This window comes from Agrilus planipennis, unplaced genomic scaffold, assembly GCF_000699045.2.
Source record: "Agrilus planipennis isolate EAB-ADULT unplaced genomic scaffold, Apla_2.0 scaffold18, whole genome shotgun sequence".
In the NCBI taxonomy this organism is placed as follows: domain Eukaryota; kingdom Metazoa; phylum Arthropoda; class Insecta; order Coleoptera; family Buprestidae; genus Agrilus; species Agrilus planipennis.
The window spans coordinates 2,267,950-2,290,306 of record NW_020438920.1 but is presented as its reverse complement, the minus strand read 5'-3'; the positions used below and the strand labels follow the sequence as shown (position 1 = coordinate 2,290,306).

Genomic DNA, 22,357 nt, shown 5'->3' with positions numbered 1-22,357 from the left:
TAGCTAAGATAGTCGATCTTTGATTAGTTCTCTCAAGACAATTCAAGTAATTTGTAGAAACATCAACCTACTTAACTTGATGACTCTATGAATTAATACAACCTTTAATAACAGAAGTTATTGCCTGTTTATGCGTCCTTCATAAGCGTCTCATTCTTTTTTTTTTATATTAATCGTTTTGTTAATGTTATTACCTACTTCTCTTGGTTACTTCACAAGCTAAAATATATTCTGTAAGTAAGGAAAAGCCTATTGACCAAGGTCGTCTCAGGTAATCGTTTCACAATATACATACATTACACTTGCTACCTACTAAATAACAATACAATTTACAGACATGTTATGAGAAAAGTATTGGCTAATATAATACGTATGTATATTAGACACCAACATAGGAAATTAGGTATTATTCTAATTGTACCGAATGAACTTGTTTTTGAAGTGAAACTTGAAACTTCTTTACACACGGTAGGGTAAGTTCGTTTCATGCGAATTGGTATGTAACGAAATCATGCAACCCATTTCCCCCGTTGTCTGTCCCTAGGTATGCTTAGATCTTTAAAACTACGCAACGGATTTTAATGCGTTTTTCTTTAATAGATACAGTAATTCAAGAGGAAGGTTTATATGTATAATACATGCATAATATAGTAGAGAAGCACTGATAATTTTAGAGGTTTGTAATGTGATGTCGTAAATAAACACATTTTATAATATACTACAGTATTATACACCTTAAAAAGGTCTACAAAAAAGTCCGGGATGGAATATGTCTATCTCTTAAGGATAATCCACAATAACCATCTTTTATCTTTTACTTCTGACGAGAAATAATGGCTTATTTACGAAGCGATTTTAAACAATACAGCATTAATCCTTATCCAATTAAGTACTTTTAAATACATTGCGCATTTAATATAGATCAATATGGCCGTTTACAACATGTAATTTAAATGAATATTTTTCAAAATATTATTAAAATGCAGGGACATAGCGGTTGCGGCGGTACCGGCCGGTTTGTATTGTCTAATGACAAAAAAGCTGCGATTGTTGTACTTATATAAAGACATTCTACAGCATTGCACCCGTGCGAAGCATAGTGTACAAATAATACCATTAAACCAATTCCTTAACCTCTATTCCGGTATATTTGTGTGTTTGAAGAAGTTTCACTTCAGTAGCGTGTTGTATAATTACACGTTGTATTTGTTTTTTCTACATAGAATAACAGAAGAATTTCGAATTAATTTGTGCTGATTAGGAATAAGTCAACTCACGATACACATTCGTAAGAACTAATCATAGCTAGTGCAGAATTTTGTACTTATTAGTCAATCCTCTTAACTATCCGAGCTCTGTAAACTAAGGAGCCCGTACCGAGCAGTCACCATATGCAAAACACCGGAAAGTCTACAAAAATAAATAATCAATATATGAGAAAACGAGAAGAAATGCTAATACCCACATAAACTCTGATGGACAGCATAATACAGTAATGTAAAGCAAATGAATCAACATTAAAACTTCAAGAGGGCAAACAACTTCTAAGACTGCTTTACGTAAAAGAAAAATCATGCAAGATTGGAAGAAGATTGGCCAACTAGTATGGAATAAAAACAACCTTCTAATCGTCCAACACTCTTCGTGTCCATCTCCTGCAAATGAAGCCTCCAACACAAAAAGAAACGAACAACCGTATTTAAAAGATTCCACATGAATCCGGTCAGTTCTACATTGGGGAAACGAAGAGACCTTTAGAAAATCGGATAAAGGAACATTGATTACATACCAAGAAGGGTGAAACTGCACTATTCGCCATAGCAGAACATGCCTAGACGAATAATCATAAAATTATTTTAGAAGGGGCAGAGATTCTCCACAAGGACGCACTGGTTCCGGAGTAAGTTTAATGACGCAGCATACATCCAGCAGCAATCAAACTTTAGCCATCAAAGTAGGAAAGTCACTAAATACATATATTGAAACCGGTGCCGTAATCTCGAAACTGCAACTCAACCAACCGGAGCAGAGCGTCACACCTAGACGATCATTTAATCATGTCTCTGTATATAAACTCTGTGGCTTTAAATTTACAATAATTATTAGTTACCTGATGATGATTAAAGATACAACATGGTCGAAACGTTGTAATGCAATCATACAGACATTAAAAGCAAGATATAATCTTTTCCTTATTTGCTTTTTAAATGCAGAAAGTAACTTTTAAGACCGGCTGGCCATGAGTATAAATCAGGGTTTCTTAACCTACATTCCATTAACCCCCTGACGGGTCTCTGTCATGGATGCTAGGAGTCGATGACTGCCTTGCCTAATATCACTGAATAAGACAATTATTAATGCAATAATTTGTAAAACTGGACGCGGTCAAAAACAACATCTCAATCAATTCCTTAATTTGGCATATGTATCCAACTTAAGTTCAAAATGAACGTATATACCACCCTGGACGAGACAGAAACAAGACAACTTCTGTGGTACGGACTTGTAGTTAAAATGGAAGAAAATACTTAGATGGCCAAAAAAGCTATGAGCAAATAGAAAAAGAAATGAAGACCAGCATTAAGATGGATAAAAGAAACAATAGGAACGATGGGGGTAGAGCTATAGAATATTTAAATAACACAAACGTTAACGCCAAAACACGACACTATAAATATCCGAAGTACTTTTCGGTAACAAGATTACCTTCTTCAGCTACTGAAGAGAACTCTTCTACTACAATTAAGAACATTTAATAAACTTACAAGAAGTACATGTAACATAATGTCTGTCTATTTTTATTAACACAGTGCAAAAGTATTGCTATTAACTATTAAATGTATTGTAAACTGATGCCGCCAAATCTTCTTCTTCCTAGGCTTCCGCTTTGTGAGAATTGTATTGTTGCTGATAGATTAGATTCATCAGATTGCATTTTGGAGATAAATTCTTTACACAAATCCATTATCAAAAATTTAAATGCAGATGTACAAATGCCAAATCCAAACTTCATATATTATTGATTTATTGATAATTCGTTCACGTTCCACTTTATACTCATTGGTCACAATATCTACATTTTAAATTTTCTTTAAAGTGGAAAGCTATTTTCTTAGTCATTTTGTGATTCAAATGGAACGAAAGTTTGAAATCTTTTTTAATGTTTACTCATTTCTTTTAAATGCTATTTTATTGTTTCTATTGGACTAGATACCAAAATTGGTTTGATACAATTAATAAGCATTGAGTTAAATAAACATGGGATATTTTGGTTTACTTTAAAGTACATTTATTTCATTTCATTTAGTGTAGTAATTCCTTTTTCTTTATTGGTGTCCGCTGCAATTTCTACCTAGCATCTCTTTTCTATGTTGGCAATATTACCTAAAAGTTGGGGTTCTATTAACAACTCCTCTAGTCTAGTTAGTTGTTCAAAGAGGAAAGTAAATAGAACAGTTCTATTGCGGACTATGTCAATTTTTTAAACGTCCTAACTAAACTCCTATACAGATCAAAATGGTTAAAGAAGAGATACAAAAGGTACCCCGTGTGTAATTATTTGTGACATTTAAATGTACCTTCTAAAACTCCTTTTCGTTGGATCCATTTTTCTTTCATTCCCAAAAGGTCCGCAACATTGACGCCACCCACAGCGTTTTGTTTATTAAAATTTTGCTATTGTTCACGAACATGATGGAGATAAGGTAAACAATAGCGAGGCAATACAGAGTAGGCGACGTAATCGTCTATAATCGATGCAAATTAGGCGGTAAACTCTGTCTTATGCTTCGCTTTCAATCGCGATAATGTATAGAGATCGTATGGTTAACATTTAATCCAGCGAAATATTATTTAACGGAATGTTTTTGCGTTTAGCTCACTTACTCAATGAAAGTAAGAGCAAGGTCGACATCACGCAAGAGCAATAACTCAAAACGCACATGCCTGATCTATCTGCGAGTTCTGCAAGGAACTCAATAACAATAATAGTGTTGTGCATGCTATGCTTTGTCTGTAATTAAAGATACGGGTTGGTCAGGCAGCTCAAAATAGAGTATGTGTGGATTTATTTACTAATATTTTTCTTTATTCATAATACAAGGCTTTGTTCGCAGATTAATGAAAGAAAAATTTTCAGAAATTTTGAAGTAAACACTTAGAGATGCGCCGGATAGTGGTTTTGCGAAAATGCCAGACCAAGACTGTCTTTATACTAGTAAGACCAAAACAAAGACCGAACGAACAAGACCAAGACCAAGACTAAACTAACAATGAAGCTACCGTGGAAAGAGTAGGTTAGAAATGAAAAGATATCAGAAAGAATTGGAGAACAAAGGACTTAATAAGAAATAGGCGGGATAGGTTGCTACGACGCCTTCTCAAGCATGAAAGGGTAGTTAGAGACATATTAGCAGCAATACCAGGAGTTAAGGGGAGCAGAGATAGACCTAGATTAGATTACTGTTGTTTGCAAATAGTTAACGATGTGGAATGTTCTAGTTTTAGAGAAATGTGAAAATTAGCTCAGGATAGGGAAGAGTGGAAGTGCGTGTCCAACCAGTCTCAGGACCAACGACCTTATGATGATGATAATGATGCAAAGAATAAAATTAAACAAAATATAAATATATAAGTAGAGAAACCTCTCACAGGTGTTAAAAGCATTTTTAGTGAATTTTAGGAGAACTAATGTAATTCACAATTTTGGAAATTATTTTTATGAGGAATAATATTAATATTGATTATATGTTGTAATAATATTATTTAAATTTGATGATGAATAGCTTTTGGGCTTTTCTGCCGTGGCCGAATTCCGAAGCAGCTGTTCATACATCGTGAAGCACTAAAGATGCCATCTATTAAACATAGCGAAACGTCTGTAATCAGAATTCGACCACGGCGGAAAAGCCCAGAAGCTCTTCATCAGCAAGTAGACAACGACCGTGAAAGCCTACGAACTATACATTTATTATTATTATTATTATTATTAGACAATAATTTTTTTTATTTTTATTACAGGTTAGCTATCCCGTCAAGTTAAAAGTCAGGTAAGTTCATTCTAAGTTTGCAATAATTCATAATGATTACCTTCGTTCCACAAGATTATCTTGTTCATCCATCAATACAGAGAAAACTATATTTTCCAAAAAACAAACACAATAGAAAAATACTTTCTATCTGCTTACAGTGTACAAATAATATTAAAAAGATAAATTTAAAATTTTTTTTAGCGAAAATAATCAAACCATCCAATCATATTCTGAAATTTAAACCTGAACTTATTTAAACTAAAACTTTCGTTTTTTAGAATTGTTTTAAATAGATCATCCCAACACCCCTCCCATCTATTATTTCTCTAATTCATCTACATTTTTACTTTCATTGCACCCTCCTTTTTACATATCATACAGAACCTTTCTTCCTCCTTCATCCAAAACTTACATCTTCTGCTTCCATCAAATGACCTTTACCTATTCACTCCACGTATCCTGATTTTTTATTTTCCCCAAATCATCCGCTCGCACCATCTTATTACACCTTTTCCCCACTGTTCAATATTGGCGATATCCCGCTGGTTATTAATTTGGTGAGACACTTCGATATTAAAATAACAACATACTTTTTTCTAAAATTATGTTTACACTTTGTACAACTACTTAAAACTGAAATTTTCTATCTTAAAAGGTGGAATCGGTGTTCTGTATTGTATAATTATATTTACAAAATTTATAAGCTGCTATAAGTGATGAGCGTTTTGATACCTGAAAGTAGAATTGAATAATCAATCTTTCAGGTAGGTGTCTGAAACCTCCGTCAATGTAACAACAGAAATAAAACTAAATAAACAATAAATGGAATAGTGTTTGAATGACGTAACACCCACCATTCGTCTATTTGTTCCTGATTCAATTTAAATACCCTCAGTAAATCAAAACGATTAATCGAAAATTTCAATGAATTTTCCACGTTGTACCTATTTCAATTTAGGTATCTAGGAAGTCAGATAAGTCAGGACGGAAGGAGTAGTAGGGATAGAAAGCAGAGGATAGCGCAGGGTCGAGTCGCATTCAATAAAAAGAAGTTACTTCTATGATTGCGAACGGTTAATTTAGAAATTCGAAAAAGGTTGTTAAAGGTGTATGTTTGGAGCACCGCGTTGTATGGGTGCGAAACATGGATAGTGGGCGCGGCGGAAAAGAAAAGGTTAGAAGCATTCAAAGTGTGGTGTTACAGGCGAATGATGAGGAGCCGTGGATAGAGAAGGTGATAAGGAAGTATCAGAAGGAATAGGAGAACAGAGGACTCTATGGAAGTCAATGAGAAATAGGCGAGATAGGTTAGTAGGACACCTTCTCAGGCATGAAGGTCTAGTCAGAGAGATATTAAAGGCAGAAACGGAAGTTAGGAGGGGTAGAGGTAGACCTAGATTAGATTACTGTTCGCAAATAGTTAAGGATATGGGTTGTTCTAGTTTTAGGGAAATGAGAAGATTGGCTCAGGATAAGAAATAGTGGTGGTGCGTGTCCAACCAGTCTTAGGACTGACGACCTTATGATGACCTATTTTAACACAAATTTCACTTTCTTTTAATTTATAAATCGAAACTTTTTATGTGAGTTACATATCACTATGTATTTTGTTTCAACGCCACAAATAAAGCAACAAAATTTCAAGTTCGAGTTGTTAATTAATTTGATAAGCTTGTCCAACTGTTTTATAGACAAATTAATCTCACATAACAACCTAGTTACACTCTTAACTGATCGTTACTATCTCTTTATGTTTACGTGTTGGGCGTGTGCCTTAATAATACGGTTAGGGCATGAAACGGAATTCTATTGCTAAATACATACGTATCGTATCGAACAGACTACCGGCGACGATGTCGACACAATTTCCTCCACCAAATTTATTACCACAACTTCTGAGACAAATGACAACTTTTTATTTTAACTGCGACAGTAAGAAAAAATAAAAACTATTAAGAAACGGTTTTAAATACCTTTTTGTTGTATTTGTACCATATACCTTGGTAATTTTTTACCTAATTAAGTAAACTGTGACTACTGCTACATTTACTTTGATATTGTTTACTTCCTTTACTGCACAAGTATGTTTATACATATGTGCTTATGTGATTATGTTCGTGCACATGTGCAAAGAATGTTAATGCAAGGTATCATGAGGTGTCTCACGTTAGTAGGCGAGGCCTATTAAAAATTCCTTCGCAAAAAGTTCCAGATAAAAAGGACCTTCGAACAATCACCTGTACATGCCAAATTAAGGATAAAAGTCGGCAAATTTAGTTCTTGGATTTGTGCACTCTCTAATGTGACTTTAATGAGTGACAGAATCTAATACAGGGCGGCCGAAATAAGTACGTAATAACATTTTCGAATTAGGTGCGGAATTACCATCAGGAACAAAAAATTATCTAAAAATTGTTTTTTTTTGTTTAACTTTAGATTTAGAGGAATATTAGAAAATAAAGAATTTTTGAAAAAAATTATTGTGATTGTGGTTGTTTAGGTGTCTCCACATCGTGTCACCGATCACTCATTGACAAAAATCTAAAAATTCATATTACTTGAGTATATGAGCTTGTAAACGAAGTTGTCATTAGCAATTATTGCTTTATTGTAAGTTATTAAAAAATCTAGGGGTTGCAAAAGAATTTTTCACACATCAGTTCAAATGGCTATAACTACGGCCCTGATGGGTAAGGAGGATGTAGTTTGATCTTATTGATTTCTAAATTGAAAGCTAAGTTTCATATAGCAGAAGTTCAGTATATTATTGAAAAGAAAATCAACATTTGGAAACTGCAAAAATAACGCTATTTTCAATTGATAGATAAAGGTAACAGCGTACAGATGCAAATACTAATAAACGTTGAAAGTAGAGATATTAAAACATGTCTAATGTAAAGAAGAGCACAAAGGAAATCAAAGTTAGATGCTGAACATTCAAGAAATAGAAATATGTATAATTGTACTTGGGAAATAAAATGATAGTAAGGCTGCCTTTTTTTTTATTATGTAAAGAAATGTTAATTTGTCCAATATTGACAATTGACTTGTTTGTACATATACAGCTGAACTATAGGGTTGTTCGGAAGGTCATTTGGTTTTTTCCCGACAGAGGATTTAATTGTATTCTTTTGCACCCAACTTTACATTTAAGCCGTATAATTCCAATTAATTCTACGCAGTAGTTTTTGGTTGGTGCCCTTTTAAATATGGAGAGCGATAAGCAGCATTTTCGACATATCTTACTGTTTTACTACAGAAAGGGTAAAAATGCTGTTCAAGCCAGAAAGAAATTAACTGATGTGTATGGAGAAGGTGTGTTGACAGTACGCTAGTGCCAGAACTGGTTCGCTAAATTTCGATCCGGCAATTTTGATGTCGAAGATGCACCACGTTCGGGAAGGCCGGTTGAAGCTGATAAAGACGCGATAAAGGCATTAGTTGATGTGAACCGGCGAATAACAACAAGTGAGATCGGAGTGAGGTTAAATTTATCAAATTCAACAGTTTATGACCACTTGAAAGGCCTGGGATTATCCTCGAAGCTCGATGTATGGGCTCCCCATGTTCTCACAGAGAGAAAAAAGGTGATGCTGTCTGTTTGGTGGGATTTTAAAGGAATCGCTTTTTTTTGAGCTTTTACCGAATAACACAACGATTAAGTCTACTGTCATCAGCTGGACAAACTGAATGATGCACTTCAACAGAAAAGGTCAGAACTAATCAACAGGAAAGGTGTAGTGTTTCACCAAGACAACGCGAGACCTCACACAAGTTTGGTCACTCGCCAAAAGCTTTTACAGCTTGAATGGGATACAATGCTACACCCACCATATTCTCCAGACCTGGCACCATCGGATTATTATTTGTTCCGGTCACTCCAAAATTTTTTAGACGGTAAAACCTTCACCTCAAATGAGGAGGTCAAAAACCTCCTCGATCAGTTTTTTGCCAGAAAAGACCAAAAATTTTATGAGCGTGGAATTATGCTACTACCAGAAAGATGACAAAAGGTGTTGGACCAGAACGGTCAATATATAATTTAATAAAGTATCTGTTTACTATACAAAAACTTTCATTTCCACAAAATAAAAACGAAATGACTTTCCGAACAACCTTATAGAATAAATGCCCTGAGGACCATTCAAGTATTACGTAAGCACTACAGGGCGTCGGAACTTTATTTTGCTTATTTTTGATGACATGGAGGATGGGGGGGTCTGGATAGTGATTACGTCAACAATATTTACTTTTTTACTTTTTCGAATTTTCTACAAAATTTAATTGATTTTGGTGTGAACACATTGACAACACCAGTTGTCTATGCTTGAAAACGAAACCCATTTTTAGGGATCTACAACTGACGTTGCTCATGATTCAATAAAGAAACCAAATAACCAAAACACATTTAAAAATACATGTATCAATGTTTATGTAACCATGGGAAGGAGAGGGGGGGTAAAAGCTTTGCTTACATTTGTTGACAAGGGGAGGAAGGGTTAAAAATTGCAAAAACTCTGCTTATCTAATACTTGAACGATCTCCTAGAACAAAATGTTTTCCTTGTTACTTTTTTGAATAGTGAATGTGAATTATTATTTTATAGTACTCTCCAAAACAACAAAAACGAATTATTTAGTGCGGGCATTATAAAACCATTTGGTTTTACTATTCACGCACGAGTACTTATATCATCATTATCATCATCATCATCATAAGGTCGTTAGTCCTAAGACTGGTTGGACACGTACCTCTACTCATTCCTATCCTGAGTTAAACTTCGCATTTCCCTAAAACTAGAACAACCCACATCCTTAACTATTTGCGAAAGTAATCTAACCTAGGTCTACTTCTACCCCTCCTAACTCCTGCTTCTGTCTCTGACTAGACCTTCATGCCTGAGAAGTCTTAGGACTGACGACCTTATGATCATGATGATGATGACTATACATGCCGGAGTTCCCTATAACGAACGTTGCATCGAAGCGCGCTCACGGCTCAAGCGATCCCCCCTACGAACTCGACTACGTGGCCGAGTAGAGGGGGGACATTCGTTGCATGATTTCGTTACATAGCAAGTCGCATGAAACAAACTTACCCTACTGTGCGTAAAGAAGTTTCACTTCAAAAAAAATGAAAAGACAAATTATTCTTAAAATAACCCAGGTTATAACCCCCTAAGTTTTGGCGTATTTTTAATAAACGCCCCGTATTATACGTACTAGTTGAAAGTTGAAACTTAATTAAACTTTAATCAATTAATTCCTACCATAAAATTCGTTTGATTTACTGATTACTGAACGTTAACAGCTTCAAAAAAAGTTGTCATGACTTAGTACACAATTCTTGTTGGAATTCCAGTTAGGTAATATGTTGTTATAAGAATAGAAACAGACAAAAACACAATTTCCATTTTTACCTGCCATCAAGTGGCTTAATCAACAGGAGTAGACATTTGAAATATTACTGTTAACAAATAGAAGTAGATATTTTTTGTTGATAATGGTTCAACTTTTATTATAGAAATTAACAAATACTCAAAGACTAAACCAACGATAAAATACGTATAAGAAGAAAACATGAACAAAAACAAAATTGACGCGGATGGGTAAAAACTTGTCTCCAGTACCTTCGTATGTTGTGATCCAACAAAGAAATTTATTATAATTCAATTAATTATTATTGTAAATTATTTTGTAAAATATGTAATTCCATTAATTATCAATAAATTTAGGGATTTATGGTGATGCAAAATTTTGTTAAATTGAAGCAACTATTACAGTTCAGCATTTAAATTATAGATACTACAAAAGTTAACTATTTAAAAATAATTACAAAAAAAAGACAAAATTACGATTACTAAATTACCTATACGACTACTTACAATTACGACCTCAATAGTTTAAAGTCTACTATGAAGTGTCTGGAAAGGGACTTCTTACACTTCAAATTAAACAGATAATGATCAAAAAGAATTTATAAATTAAGATAAAAATTACTTAAAACAAGTTGAAGGTAATGTTAAAAAATTATTTACAAACAATTCGAAAGTACTTATAAAAATGACTTAAGTGAGACAATTTGAAAGTAAATATGATAATAATGATTAGCTCTAGTATTTCTATGACGTATTAGCTGTAGTATGCAGACAATTATGTGTTTTTAATTTATTATAAAAGTTTTTATTTTTTAATTTTTAGAGTGGCTAATCTCAATCGGTTATTTCCAAAATATTCCAATATTCGTAAATCAAATTGTACAGGTAATAACACAGGGTGTTTCTGAAACATGTGGCAAGATTGCAGGAAGTGATAGGGCACTGTAAAACAAGAAAATTAAGTGAATACAAGGTGGACGGAAAGTCCATCGTTCTCTAGAAAAACGTATTTGACGGTGCAATGAAGGGCCAGTCCGGCCCTGGTAGGATCAGACAGAAGAAATGGGAAATACGACATTTGCAACGCTCAATTCAATCAGCTGCTACTTAGCGCATTCATGTTGTATTTCTTATGTATCTTTGAGCTCATGTTTTGCTGGTTACTTGTTAAATTAGATTAAGTATGACTTCGATGCTTATGTTTACAGCCAGCCTAGAATAATTCTTTCTTCTTTTAACGTTGTAGGCTTGTATTACGTATGTATGTAGACAGTCGAAGTCATTAGAAGTAGTGCCAGTGTCATGGGTTAGTGCAGAGTATTATTGCATTGACTAATACGTGAGTTTGACTTCTTTGTATGAGGGTTGTATAAAACAACGCGTGTATCAACGTTAGTGCAGAACGCTTATGGTTTACACGACCGTATACGATCGCGGCAAATGAAATATGCCAATTACCGGATGTTTTTCTGTGACAGAAATAATTTTTGTAGTGTACGTACGTATGTATGTATGTGTTTATTGTTGTAATCAATGTTTTCTAATGAAGCGATAGGGCTATTGGCGAACCACAAAAAAAAATGGTAACGCACCTTGGCAATACCACAAAAAAATTGAAATTTAGTAAAATTACTGTTACCTGTTCAGGGGATATTAATTTACCTATTAAAGTTTGCATAAAGTTCATTGTTTTTTGTTTTATGTTCTTAATAAGTACCATGTCGATGTGTACTACATCCTATCAGCGATGAACAAAGTAGTTACAGTCCATTTCAATTTATTAGAATTGTGACCTTGAAGAAATCTACGCGGAGATAGAAAGAATACACACTAGGCGTGAGCAAGACAGAAATAGTTTTAACAAGCTTGAACGAGCAGAGCTCTCGATGGGCGGTCTTAGGAGATCGGCCAGAACTGTACAGTACTAGACGAAAATGTTTAGCAATTTCTTAAAACAAAAATGTATGTAAATTAACAATAGAAAACAAAGCAAAAGTTTTATAGGTGTGTAGAGCGTTAAGTTATTTCACATGTTATTATTTTTGACTAAATATGCATTTAAATAAGGCATATTCTGAAAATTTAACGAGGCAGTTTAAATAATTTTGCAAATGGTACTGTACACTTTTTTCTAGTTTTCACTCGAAGATCAGTGGAGAAATGAGGTCCGCAGACAAATATGATTGAACTTGGAATTATGCTACGGCGCATCCTAATAAAGGGAAGGGGCATATCTCTATCTTCTTGAAACGAACAGTACTTTATTAATTATTATCGCAATGGGCGTCTAAAGAGTATTATGTGTAGTAGCGTAGTAGTAAGCTGTTGATATTTACTGTACTAGTCATTCCATAACCGTTCACTCTCAGGGTCGGCTCTGGATGTGATTTCCTATTGCATCTAGTCAACATCTTTCACAGCTTGCTACCTATTTCAGAAACACCCTGTATAATTATACATACGTATTTATTATTATTAACGAACCCTTAATTATTGATAAGTTTCTAACAGTAAGCAATAGCAATGTACCTGTCTAATAATTTTTAATGTTTTATATTTGACATGCGCTCAATCAGAAAATTAATCAGATTAATCGACGCATAAACTGATAAAATAAAACTTGATCGTTGCTCCTGTCACTTCCTGAGGCTTGTAATATATAGCCAATCACTTGCCTTGGTACAAACCAATTCATAAGCCAATAAAGTGATGGAAATGTGTTTCGACAAAATTACTGGAGTGTCATAGAAAACTTAGTCAAAACAATTACGTATTGACTTATAAAATACTAATCTATTTATCTTACAAAAAAAAGCATTGACAATGTATTTGTATTTTGTTAATTAAATTTTCTTTTTTTAATTTATAAAAAATATGTAGTGTAATGAATTAATAATTATGTGAAACCTTGGCCCTGGAATTGAATTAATTCAAGGAAAGGTGTGATTGATTTTTTTGTGTATTTTTCTTAACTGTCTTCTATAGGACACCCAACCGCAATTGATAAACCCAAACAATCACAGACTATAGTACAGCGGATTTCGGATATAACGACGACTAAGGGACCACTGTAATTTCGTCGTTATATCCGGAAGTCCTTACATCCGAAAGCCGTTACAGGCAAAGGTAAAGAGACACAGACACGTATGTATGGTTTTCATCAATTTTCAATTTTGAAACAATTTGCGCCTTTTTTTAACAATAAATGTACCTGGCTGTAAACAAAAGATAAGAAAGCTCATTGTGTCTTTGGCGGCCGACTCTGCTTTCTATATCTGCATGGGATTACTAAGGATTTGTTACAAATGATTCATTAAAAACTGTCGGTATACCCAAACCCTGCGTTACATCCGAAGTTGCTACAGTCACAAATTTTGTACTAAAGTATGCATTAAATTCAAGAGACTTATATTTAACGTCGCCTTAGCACAATAGTCGCTATAACCGAGGTCGTAATAAATAAAATCCACTGTATACCCTTCTGGTGTTGCTAACCTAGGTAATATAAGGATTAATTAAAAAAAATCGATAAAAGGAAGAGCGCAAAAACGTCTGCAATTCATTTGCAAGTTGCTTTCTTAACAATTTTGATAAAAATTCCAGTTTTATATTTACATATTGTTTTGCCACTTCGTGGTTTAGTAACTATCGTATTTTAATATTAAATCATGAGTGAACAAGTACAAAAGAATTATAAACAATTGACGATCGTTTTTTTAATCGAGAAAATCCCGACTATCCCGCCACACCGAAACAAAAGATTTTCGGATTAAAAAACAAAATGGATAATTCGTCTTATCAAAATTATTATTTTAAAGGGTATATATTCTACTGTTACAAATAAAATATGGGTAAAATACAATACAATGTGAATATACAAATATACCAAGAGGGCCTTTCAGCACTGAAAAAATAATTTTGTTTTTTCTATCTATTTTTGCTAGTTACAATTTGTAGGTAAATCATCAATTCTTTTCATTCGTATCCAAACTACGGGGCAGAAATGGAGAACAGATTCTATGATAATTGCAGAAAAGTGAACACTATTGATGGTTAACGTTATTAAATACTCTCATACAGGGGCGCAACTAGGGGGGGTCCACGGGTGCCTGAGCACCCACTCGATTGGGTTGGACACCCAGTCAATTCCAGTCGATTCAGATAATAACCCAACTTGAAAGTTCGGTTCAAATAGTTCAAGCTCGTAAATGAGAAGCCGAAATCGATCTTTTCAGCTTAAACTCACCCCGCAGTTTATAAATATTTATAGTGTTATGATGGGAGCAGAAATTGAGCACGTTGATCATCAAACTTTAAAGAAACTTCAAGTTCTCAGGAATGTAGGAAAGCAAACATACTTTTTTAAAGATATAATTCCATTCAGGCAGTTACAAAGCCGACCCTGATCTTTTGCGTACCTAATCACCTCTAACCGCTTACTATTATTCGGTTATCTCTTTTCACTTTGTCTGTACTCCTCATGAAGCATTTCCTAACTTAACAAGAGCATGTTCAAAACGCAGCAAATGACTGCAGTCCCAAATGGAAACAAGAAAGAAGATGCGTCCATTCTCACAGATAATTCATTGCGGACTTTATCAATTTGGATCGTGCCAACTATACTGATCTATTTGAAGAAGTAGACGAGTCCTCTCTAACCCTGATTTCACACAGACGGTTTTCTAACGGCAACCGTGCCGTGCCGTGCCGTAATTTCATTTTGCTTTGCGTTCACACTGCACACGGTTTTTCATTTCGGGTTTAGTTTTGTTTTGATACGTGACCAAAATGGACGAAAGAAAAAAACGCATGTTGTTACTAATGATATGGCATAATCGCAGAAAAACACAAAAAACAAGAAGATTTTGGATTCATCCACTACTTGAAAACAGACAATTGATGGATGAATTTGTAACATTATTTCATGAGCTACGAGAGGATAGCTCCAAATTTTTTAATTATTTTCGAATTAGGGATTACTGGAAAGTACAAGTAATAAAAGTTATTGATAGCGATAGAATTGAATACAAAACAATTTGAATACACTGTTCCAAATATTTTCACAGAGAATAATAATAATAGAAAGACAGATACAAAAGAATTCGAGTAGAAATATTTACAAAAGGGTCTAATATAATGTTTAGTCAAATATATGTTTTAAATTAAATATAGCGGTGTTATTATCCGCCACACTGTATAATTTCTTCTGTTAACTGCACAATTCAGAGAGAAAAACGATCTTGAAAACAATGTTTGCCGTGTGAACACACGGCACGTGTGAATACTTCTATAAACTTGCTTGTCTCAATGTTGCCGTGCACGGCTACGGTGCCGTGCCGTTGCAGTCCCCATGCCGTGCAGCGACGGCAGCTGTGTACGGTTCCGACAGCAAACCGTGTTGTGTGAAAGCAGGGTAAGGTAATTCAACTTGTATAACCAATTCAACGACGAGGCTTGCATATTTTATAAACACCCTCAAATTAAGTAAAAAGAACGTTTCGGTTTTTAGTCAAAATGCTAATAGCAATTTTGATCTTCTTAAATCTCATCAGAGTGCCACAGAAAATCACGACAAATTACCTACAAACCGAAGAAGCTCTTTATAGAAAGAGAGTTTGGGTATTATTTGTCAACTGTACAAATTCGAATGCACACCAAATAGGTACGCTTTTAATTTATCCTTTCTTGATTTCATTATTAGGTAACACTCTTGAAGGAAAAAATATTTAATTAGCATAAAATTTAATTATATACACATCGCAAAAGAGTTCTTTCAAAACCATATCTTTAATCACTACAATATATTCAATATCTTATTTTATGTATCCACATATATACGTCAAAAAATTTATGCGGGCATTACGCCATATTTTTATCATACTAGAAAGAAATGAACATTTAAAGTTGTTTTCTCTTAGGTATTTATATGTCTCAATTTCTAGCGTATGTTACATTTTATCTAGGAATCTACTGTCTTGAACTGATTTGTAAAAGGAATTGAATTCCACCAAAAGACAATATCGAAACCACTCAAGCAAATAGAACAGATTATTTCTTTAACCGTTAAGTTAGAGGAAAAGACCGTCAACTCGTTAAACAAAATGACATGTGGACTATCTCAATGATCATATGAAATGGAAAGCTGAATGTATTTCTTAACGGAAGATTTGTTTCGATTGACCAAGTCAGCTAAAGGACCCTATAAGTATGTAAGTCACTGTATTGATGTAAAAAGTAATACTTATTAGATATGGAACTTCTAATAAATTACATGAAGATATTTAATTTTTAAGAGAATGTATTGAACATGTTTAAAACCAATAACAAAACACTTTATTGTGAAGAAGGCTCTGTAACGTAGTCCCAGTTATTGCGAATAATTTGGTAGGTACTTTTAGTTCCTTCTCAATGCTTATGGAAATAGTTCTGATTGCTCTTGTCCAATTGAATTACAGTAATCTGAACTAATCTAACTTAACCCACACTGTGTCATCTATGGAGGCTTTAAATAGTATTCATATGAATAAGAAGACTAGAGATATTGTAGGTACGAGCCGTAAAAGCTCTTTTCTTGTTAGTGCGAGTGTCCACCCCTTTCACTTCAGAGGTGGACCACCTACTTCGGTTTCCCTCCCCAATATTCCCTTATCCCCCCACACACAACCCTCTTCCCATCTCAATCCACTCCCCAATCCCAACCATCCATTTTATTCCCGGGGATGAGCAACCGTCAGGAATTATCTCTCCGCTCGAGGATGGGTTTTAGTCGGTAAAAATCCGACACTACCTCCCTTCAGCGGGTGTCTTTTGAAGATTTCTCCTCCTCGAGAATAATCCAAATAAAAAACAAAAGCGGTATGGCTTCGAGGTTTAGACTATTGCTTAGCATTCAGTAGGACGCCGGTTCAATTCCGGGTCCGTCTGTCTTGGTTCAAGTTCTTCTGAGGTTTCCATGGATCACTTAGGCAAATACTGGGGCAGTAATGTTTAATAGATATTCTTCCATTCTCTTCTGTCTTCATTTCGCCCGTCTCATCTTTTTCACCCGATCCACCACCCACCCAATCCCACGATTCCTGAAAGCAGGCTGAAGAGGGCCTTCCGTCCTACCTTTCGTGTAGTACGGAGGGACTGCTCGCCCACTAACATTAGTGGCTGATAGGAATGAAACACCCAAGAATTTTTTTGTCGCAAAAGCGTCAGTAATTATAATAAGTTGCACTAGGTGGTCAAGGGTGTTAATGTAGACCAAACTTTTTCTTCAATTTTTATCACAAAGACTTGATTCTAACTAATTCGAATATGCTGAACTATATATTTAATTCCTAATTACTTAACATACAATTAGCCTATTTAAAGGAATAAGCAACAGGCACACATTTATACTTTAATAATTTCTTAACATAGTTTTCGATGAATGAATTTCATTAAGGTCTGCGAGTGTCGCCTTTCTCTACCATAACTTTATGATCTTAAGCAACTAATAAAAACATACTTCGGTTAAGTTTGGATTGGGTTAGACCCATATGGTTATCATAAGAAAAGGCAACACTCGCAAATTTAGTTTTTAACATTTTTCCTTGTACAACCATCAGTGTATCAAAGTAAGGGACAAATAAATTAGTTTAAACTTACTTCGCTCGCCCCTTTTCTAATTTTGAATTTATTTATTGTGTTGGCAAACACATAAAAAAACCTGCCTGGTGTCGGAAGCCCTGACAACTGATTTTTCATTAAATATTCTGATATAAAACATCTTTGAAGTAGAGAATAGGCCTAAACAATCCTTCAGTCTATTATTTAAACATTTTTGTCATGAGTTAATTGCAGAAAGCTGTACTGTCACCTAGGTTATCTTCTGTCCTGTTTCAGTAGAGTAGGGATATACAGTCCATTTCAGTTTGTTAGAATTGTGACCTTGAAGAAATCTGCGCGAAGATAGAAAGAATACACACTAGGCGTGAGCGAGACAGAAATAGTTGGAACAAGCTTGAACGAGCAGAGTTCTCGGTGGGAACTGTACAGTACTAGACGAAAATGTTTAGCAAAACAAAAGTGTATATAAATTAAGTTGCAAAAGTTTTATAGGTGTGTAGAACGTTAAGTTAATTCACTTTTTATTATTTTTGGCTAAATATGCTTTTCAATAAAGCATATTCTTAAATTTTAACGAGGCAGTTTAAATAATTTTGCAAATGGTACTGTACACTTTTTTCTAGTTTTCACTCGAAGATCGGTGGAGAAATGAGCTCCGCAGACAAATATGATTGAATTTGGAATTATGCTACGGCGCATTCTAATAAAGGAAAGGGGCATATCTCTAACTTCTTGAAACGAACAGTAGGTATTTATATGGATTTACGTTTGCGTTTATTTAAAGGACGGTCAAAACAAATTAGTTATCGTTTAATCGTAATTAAAATTTATTATTAAATTCGGAAGAAGGAACTGGCGGCTATTTTTTCCTATAACACACCTACCAGACTACGTGCCAAAATAATTGTGTTTTTTTAACCTTGTACTTTCAAACTTAAAGACAATTAACGAAGTTTGCGTGGTTTCTTTTGTTTTTGTCAAAACGTGCCTCTTGCATAAAACGTTCGTTGAAAACAAAGTGAAACCTGTCCCCAATGACCCCAAATATTATTCATACAATTTACAATACATGTGTGTATTTTTAAGGCACGTACGAATTTTTTATGAGTGCCTTGTGTACCTGCACATGCGTTTTATTGTGTCTCACATAAATTTTCGTTGTCCACTTTCTCTTAAAATATACTATATGACACATAAAATACATGTATAACGATCGTAAGTGGAAATGTAACAACGTTGTATCAATCAACTGGATGAACGATTTCTCTTTCACTTCTTTAGGATTCTGCAGCCGAAGAGTTCAGTGGAACCTTAGAACCCTCGCACATTAGCAACTCTTTTGAAGTAACTTTTTAATCAGAGAAATTGAACAACGTGCTGACTTTTATTATATATAAAACTGCACACGGGGGATTTTTGAATCGAAGCAACTAAAAAATTGCAACATGTACATTGATGATGGCAACGAAACTGTTGCCGGTAGTGATGAGCAAAATTAGCCTTCATCTTGCAAATTGTCTTTATATTGGCACGACCAAGACCAAGACTGAACGACTAAAACCAAGACAAATACGTAAGACCAAGGCCAAATACGTAAGAAAACCAAAAATTGTTACTTCTGATGGATTTATGAGTTAAACTAGTTGAAGTTCCTTTCTTAGAACAAAACTTTTTTTATAGGTATTTAAAGTTTTCAGTTTGCTTTACTAGATTTTAACACTAAAAAGGGACCTACGAGAATGTCTTCGGAGTAAGTGTTCTTTGTTCCAATGTCTGGATAACACATAGTTGAAATGCAGACACACACTAAGCTTCTTCCGTATTTTTACCTCTTTCAAGTACCTTGTACCTTGTTGCTAAAAGGTCAATTTATGTATTGGAGGAAGGGCAAGTTCTCGAGTTTTCAAAACTCTCACTACTATCGTCACTATTTCCTTTAAAAGTCACGACAAATTTACATGTATGGCAGAAAATTTCATCATTTAAGATAATCATTGTGTCGGTAAATAGAAAAATTTGTTCTTGGAAGAATTATTTAAAGAAGCGTAAGTATCAAATTAAATGAGCAAGATCAACGGCAAGATCGAAACACTCTGAATCAGAAAGAACAAGATCAGAAGTATTTGAGCAAGACTAAAACCATGACCAGAAGTATTTGGGTAAGACCAAAACCAAGACCAGAAGTATTTGAGCAAGACTAAAACCATGACCAGAAATATTTGGGTAAGACCAAAACCAAGACCAGAAGTATTTGAGTAAGACCAAGACCAATACTAAAACTGGGGCAGTCTTGGTCTTGGTCTTGGTCTTGATTTGCTCATCACCACTAGGGCTTCTCGTCGACCACGTTAAGCCAGTTAATTTTCTCAATAATAGCCTACTATCGGCTCTTATTATCTTGCACAACCTATGTTGAACACATAACACCTTATAGGTAAGTTAGCGTTCCCGATGCTACCCATTCTCTTCCAGGGTGTGGTCATACGCACAATATATCAAATCGCATATTCATACTCAATATTACGTTTAATACACATAAGATCACAAATCCTTCATCTCACTGTCAATACTCTTATCTATCTTATCAAAATAATTGAAAAAGTTATAAAATTGTCCTTCCAAAGGTTTCAGTTTAGTAACAGATGAACCCAAAAAACCTTCTTTTTTACTTTATTTTAGCGATAAACTGCGATTACAAACACATGCAGTATCTAAAATGTTCATGTTCAACTGGTGCAAAAAAGCAACTACATACACTTATCATTCAGTAGCCAACGTGCAATGCTAAAAATAACGAGGCTCAGGCGACTTCTATGCGAACTGAAAGTAATAAATAAAAATCTATGTAAATGTGAATCCTTGATCTGCAGCAGCATTTGTTCCCAGGAATTTTCACCCTAGGACCTCCCGAGAAGTCGATACAAGAAAATTTGAAACGGCGAGAAATTGAAACCGAAATGGTAACTGTAATAAGTCGAATCATCAAATTGCTTAAAGTCACTAAACTAGAATTTGCGTAAGTGAGTTGGCTTCGGCCTTCAATCTTCGATCTATTCTTTGACGTTTCATTGTTTACATTCAATTAATTATCAGTTCCACATCAAAGAGCGCATTCTTTTGATCTCCGTTTCTGTTTGTCATGCCATAAGTATTCAGATTAACAAGTAGTTCGCAAAGTTTATGGATAATTTTATGTTATTCAAAATTGGTTGCAACCATTTTTCCCGTGGAAGTAGTAGAAAACAAGATATTTGAGAAAACCTAATTTATTCCATGAAGGAAAAGGTCAAGTGTTATAAATTCGAAAACATGATCCTAATTCAAATTTTTTCATGGTTTCCTTAAATCATTTAGGAAAAAGTCGGGACAGTAACAATATTCCACAGATAAAATCATTCATTTCTCCTCTGTCTTCATTTCGTCCAATTCATGATCTTTTTTACAAGTTAAGGCTTAACACGGACTTACTGTCCACCAGTATTAGTAGCTGATGCCAATGAAACACGCAAGAGCTTTAAGTTCACCGTTTGTTTCCTTACCACCATTACAAGCGGTACTTTTGTCAGAAACAACTTTTAGGCAAATAAACATGTTCACTGCATCAGGAGCTTCATCAGTTCACATCAACCAGTAGAACTAAGTATACAGTATACCATTTGTGTATAGAAAGCCTCTATTTGAATCCTCTCAAATTATCCACATGATACTTTTTTACCGTCTAAACTTTACGTAACTTACATTTATTTTTTCTTTTGTGTTCGTACATTTACATGGTGCTACCTGTAATCATCATAAGGTCGCCAGTCCTAATACTGGTTGGACACGCACCTTCACTCCTTGCTATTCTGAGCTAATCTTTACATTTCCCTAAAACTAGAACATCCGTAACTATTTGCGAACAGTAATTTAATCTATGGTAGGTCTACCCCTACTTCTCTTAACTCCTGTTTCCGTCTCTAATATGTCTCTGACTAGCCCTTCATGCCTGAGAAGGTGTCCTACTAACCTATCTCGCTTACTTCTTATTGACTTCAATAGAGTCCTCTGTTCTCCTATTCTTTTCTAATACCTCTTCATTTCTAACCTTCTCGATCCACGGTATCCTCATCATTCTCCTGTAACACCACATTTCGAACCCTTCCAACTTTTTCTTTTCCGCCGCGCCTACCGTCTATGTTTCGCTCCCGTACAGCACCGCGCTTCAAACATACACCTTTAACATGTAGCACAAGAACGGCTTGTAATTATTACTGTGATTTTCCCAAAAAAAAAAATGTCCTTAACCACGCTGCTGAACTCACCGTACAATCGTCTATTGCACTTAGTTTACACCCCTAAATCTCGACAATTATAT

The 22,357-nt window shown here is 34.6% G+C and overlaps 1 protein-coding gene across 1 annotated transcript in view; it reads right to left on the bottom strand.

Annotated features, from left to right (window-relative positions):
- The window catches only part of LOC108744136, a 36,112-nt gene extending 32,479 nt beyond the window's left edge, over positions 1–3,633 (bottom strand). The window contains exon 1 of the mRNA XM_025973779.1: positions 3,579–3,633. Coding sequence (XP_025829564.1) covers positions 3,579–3,618 — 40 coding nt within the window. The 5' untranslated portion in view covers positions 3,619–3,633. The remainder of the gene's footprint in view (positions 1–3,578) is intronic.
- Positions 3,634–22,357: the final 18,724 nt, after the last annotated feature.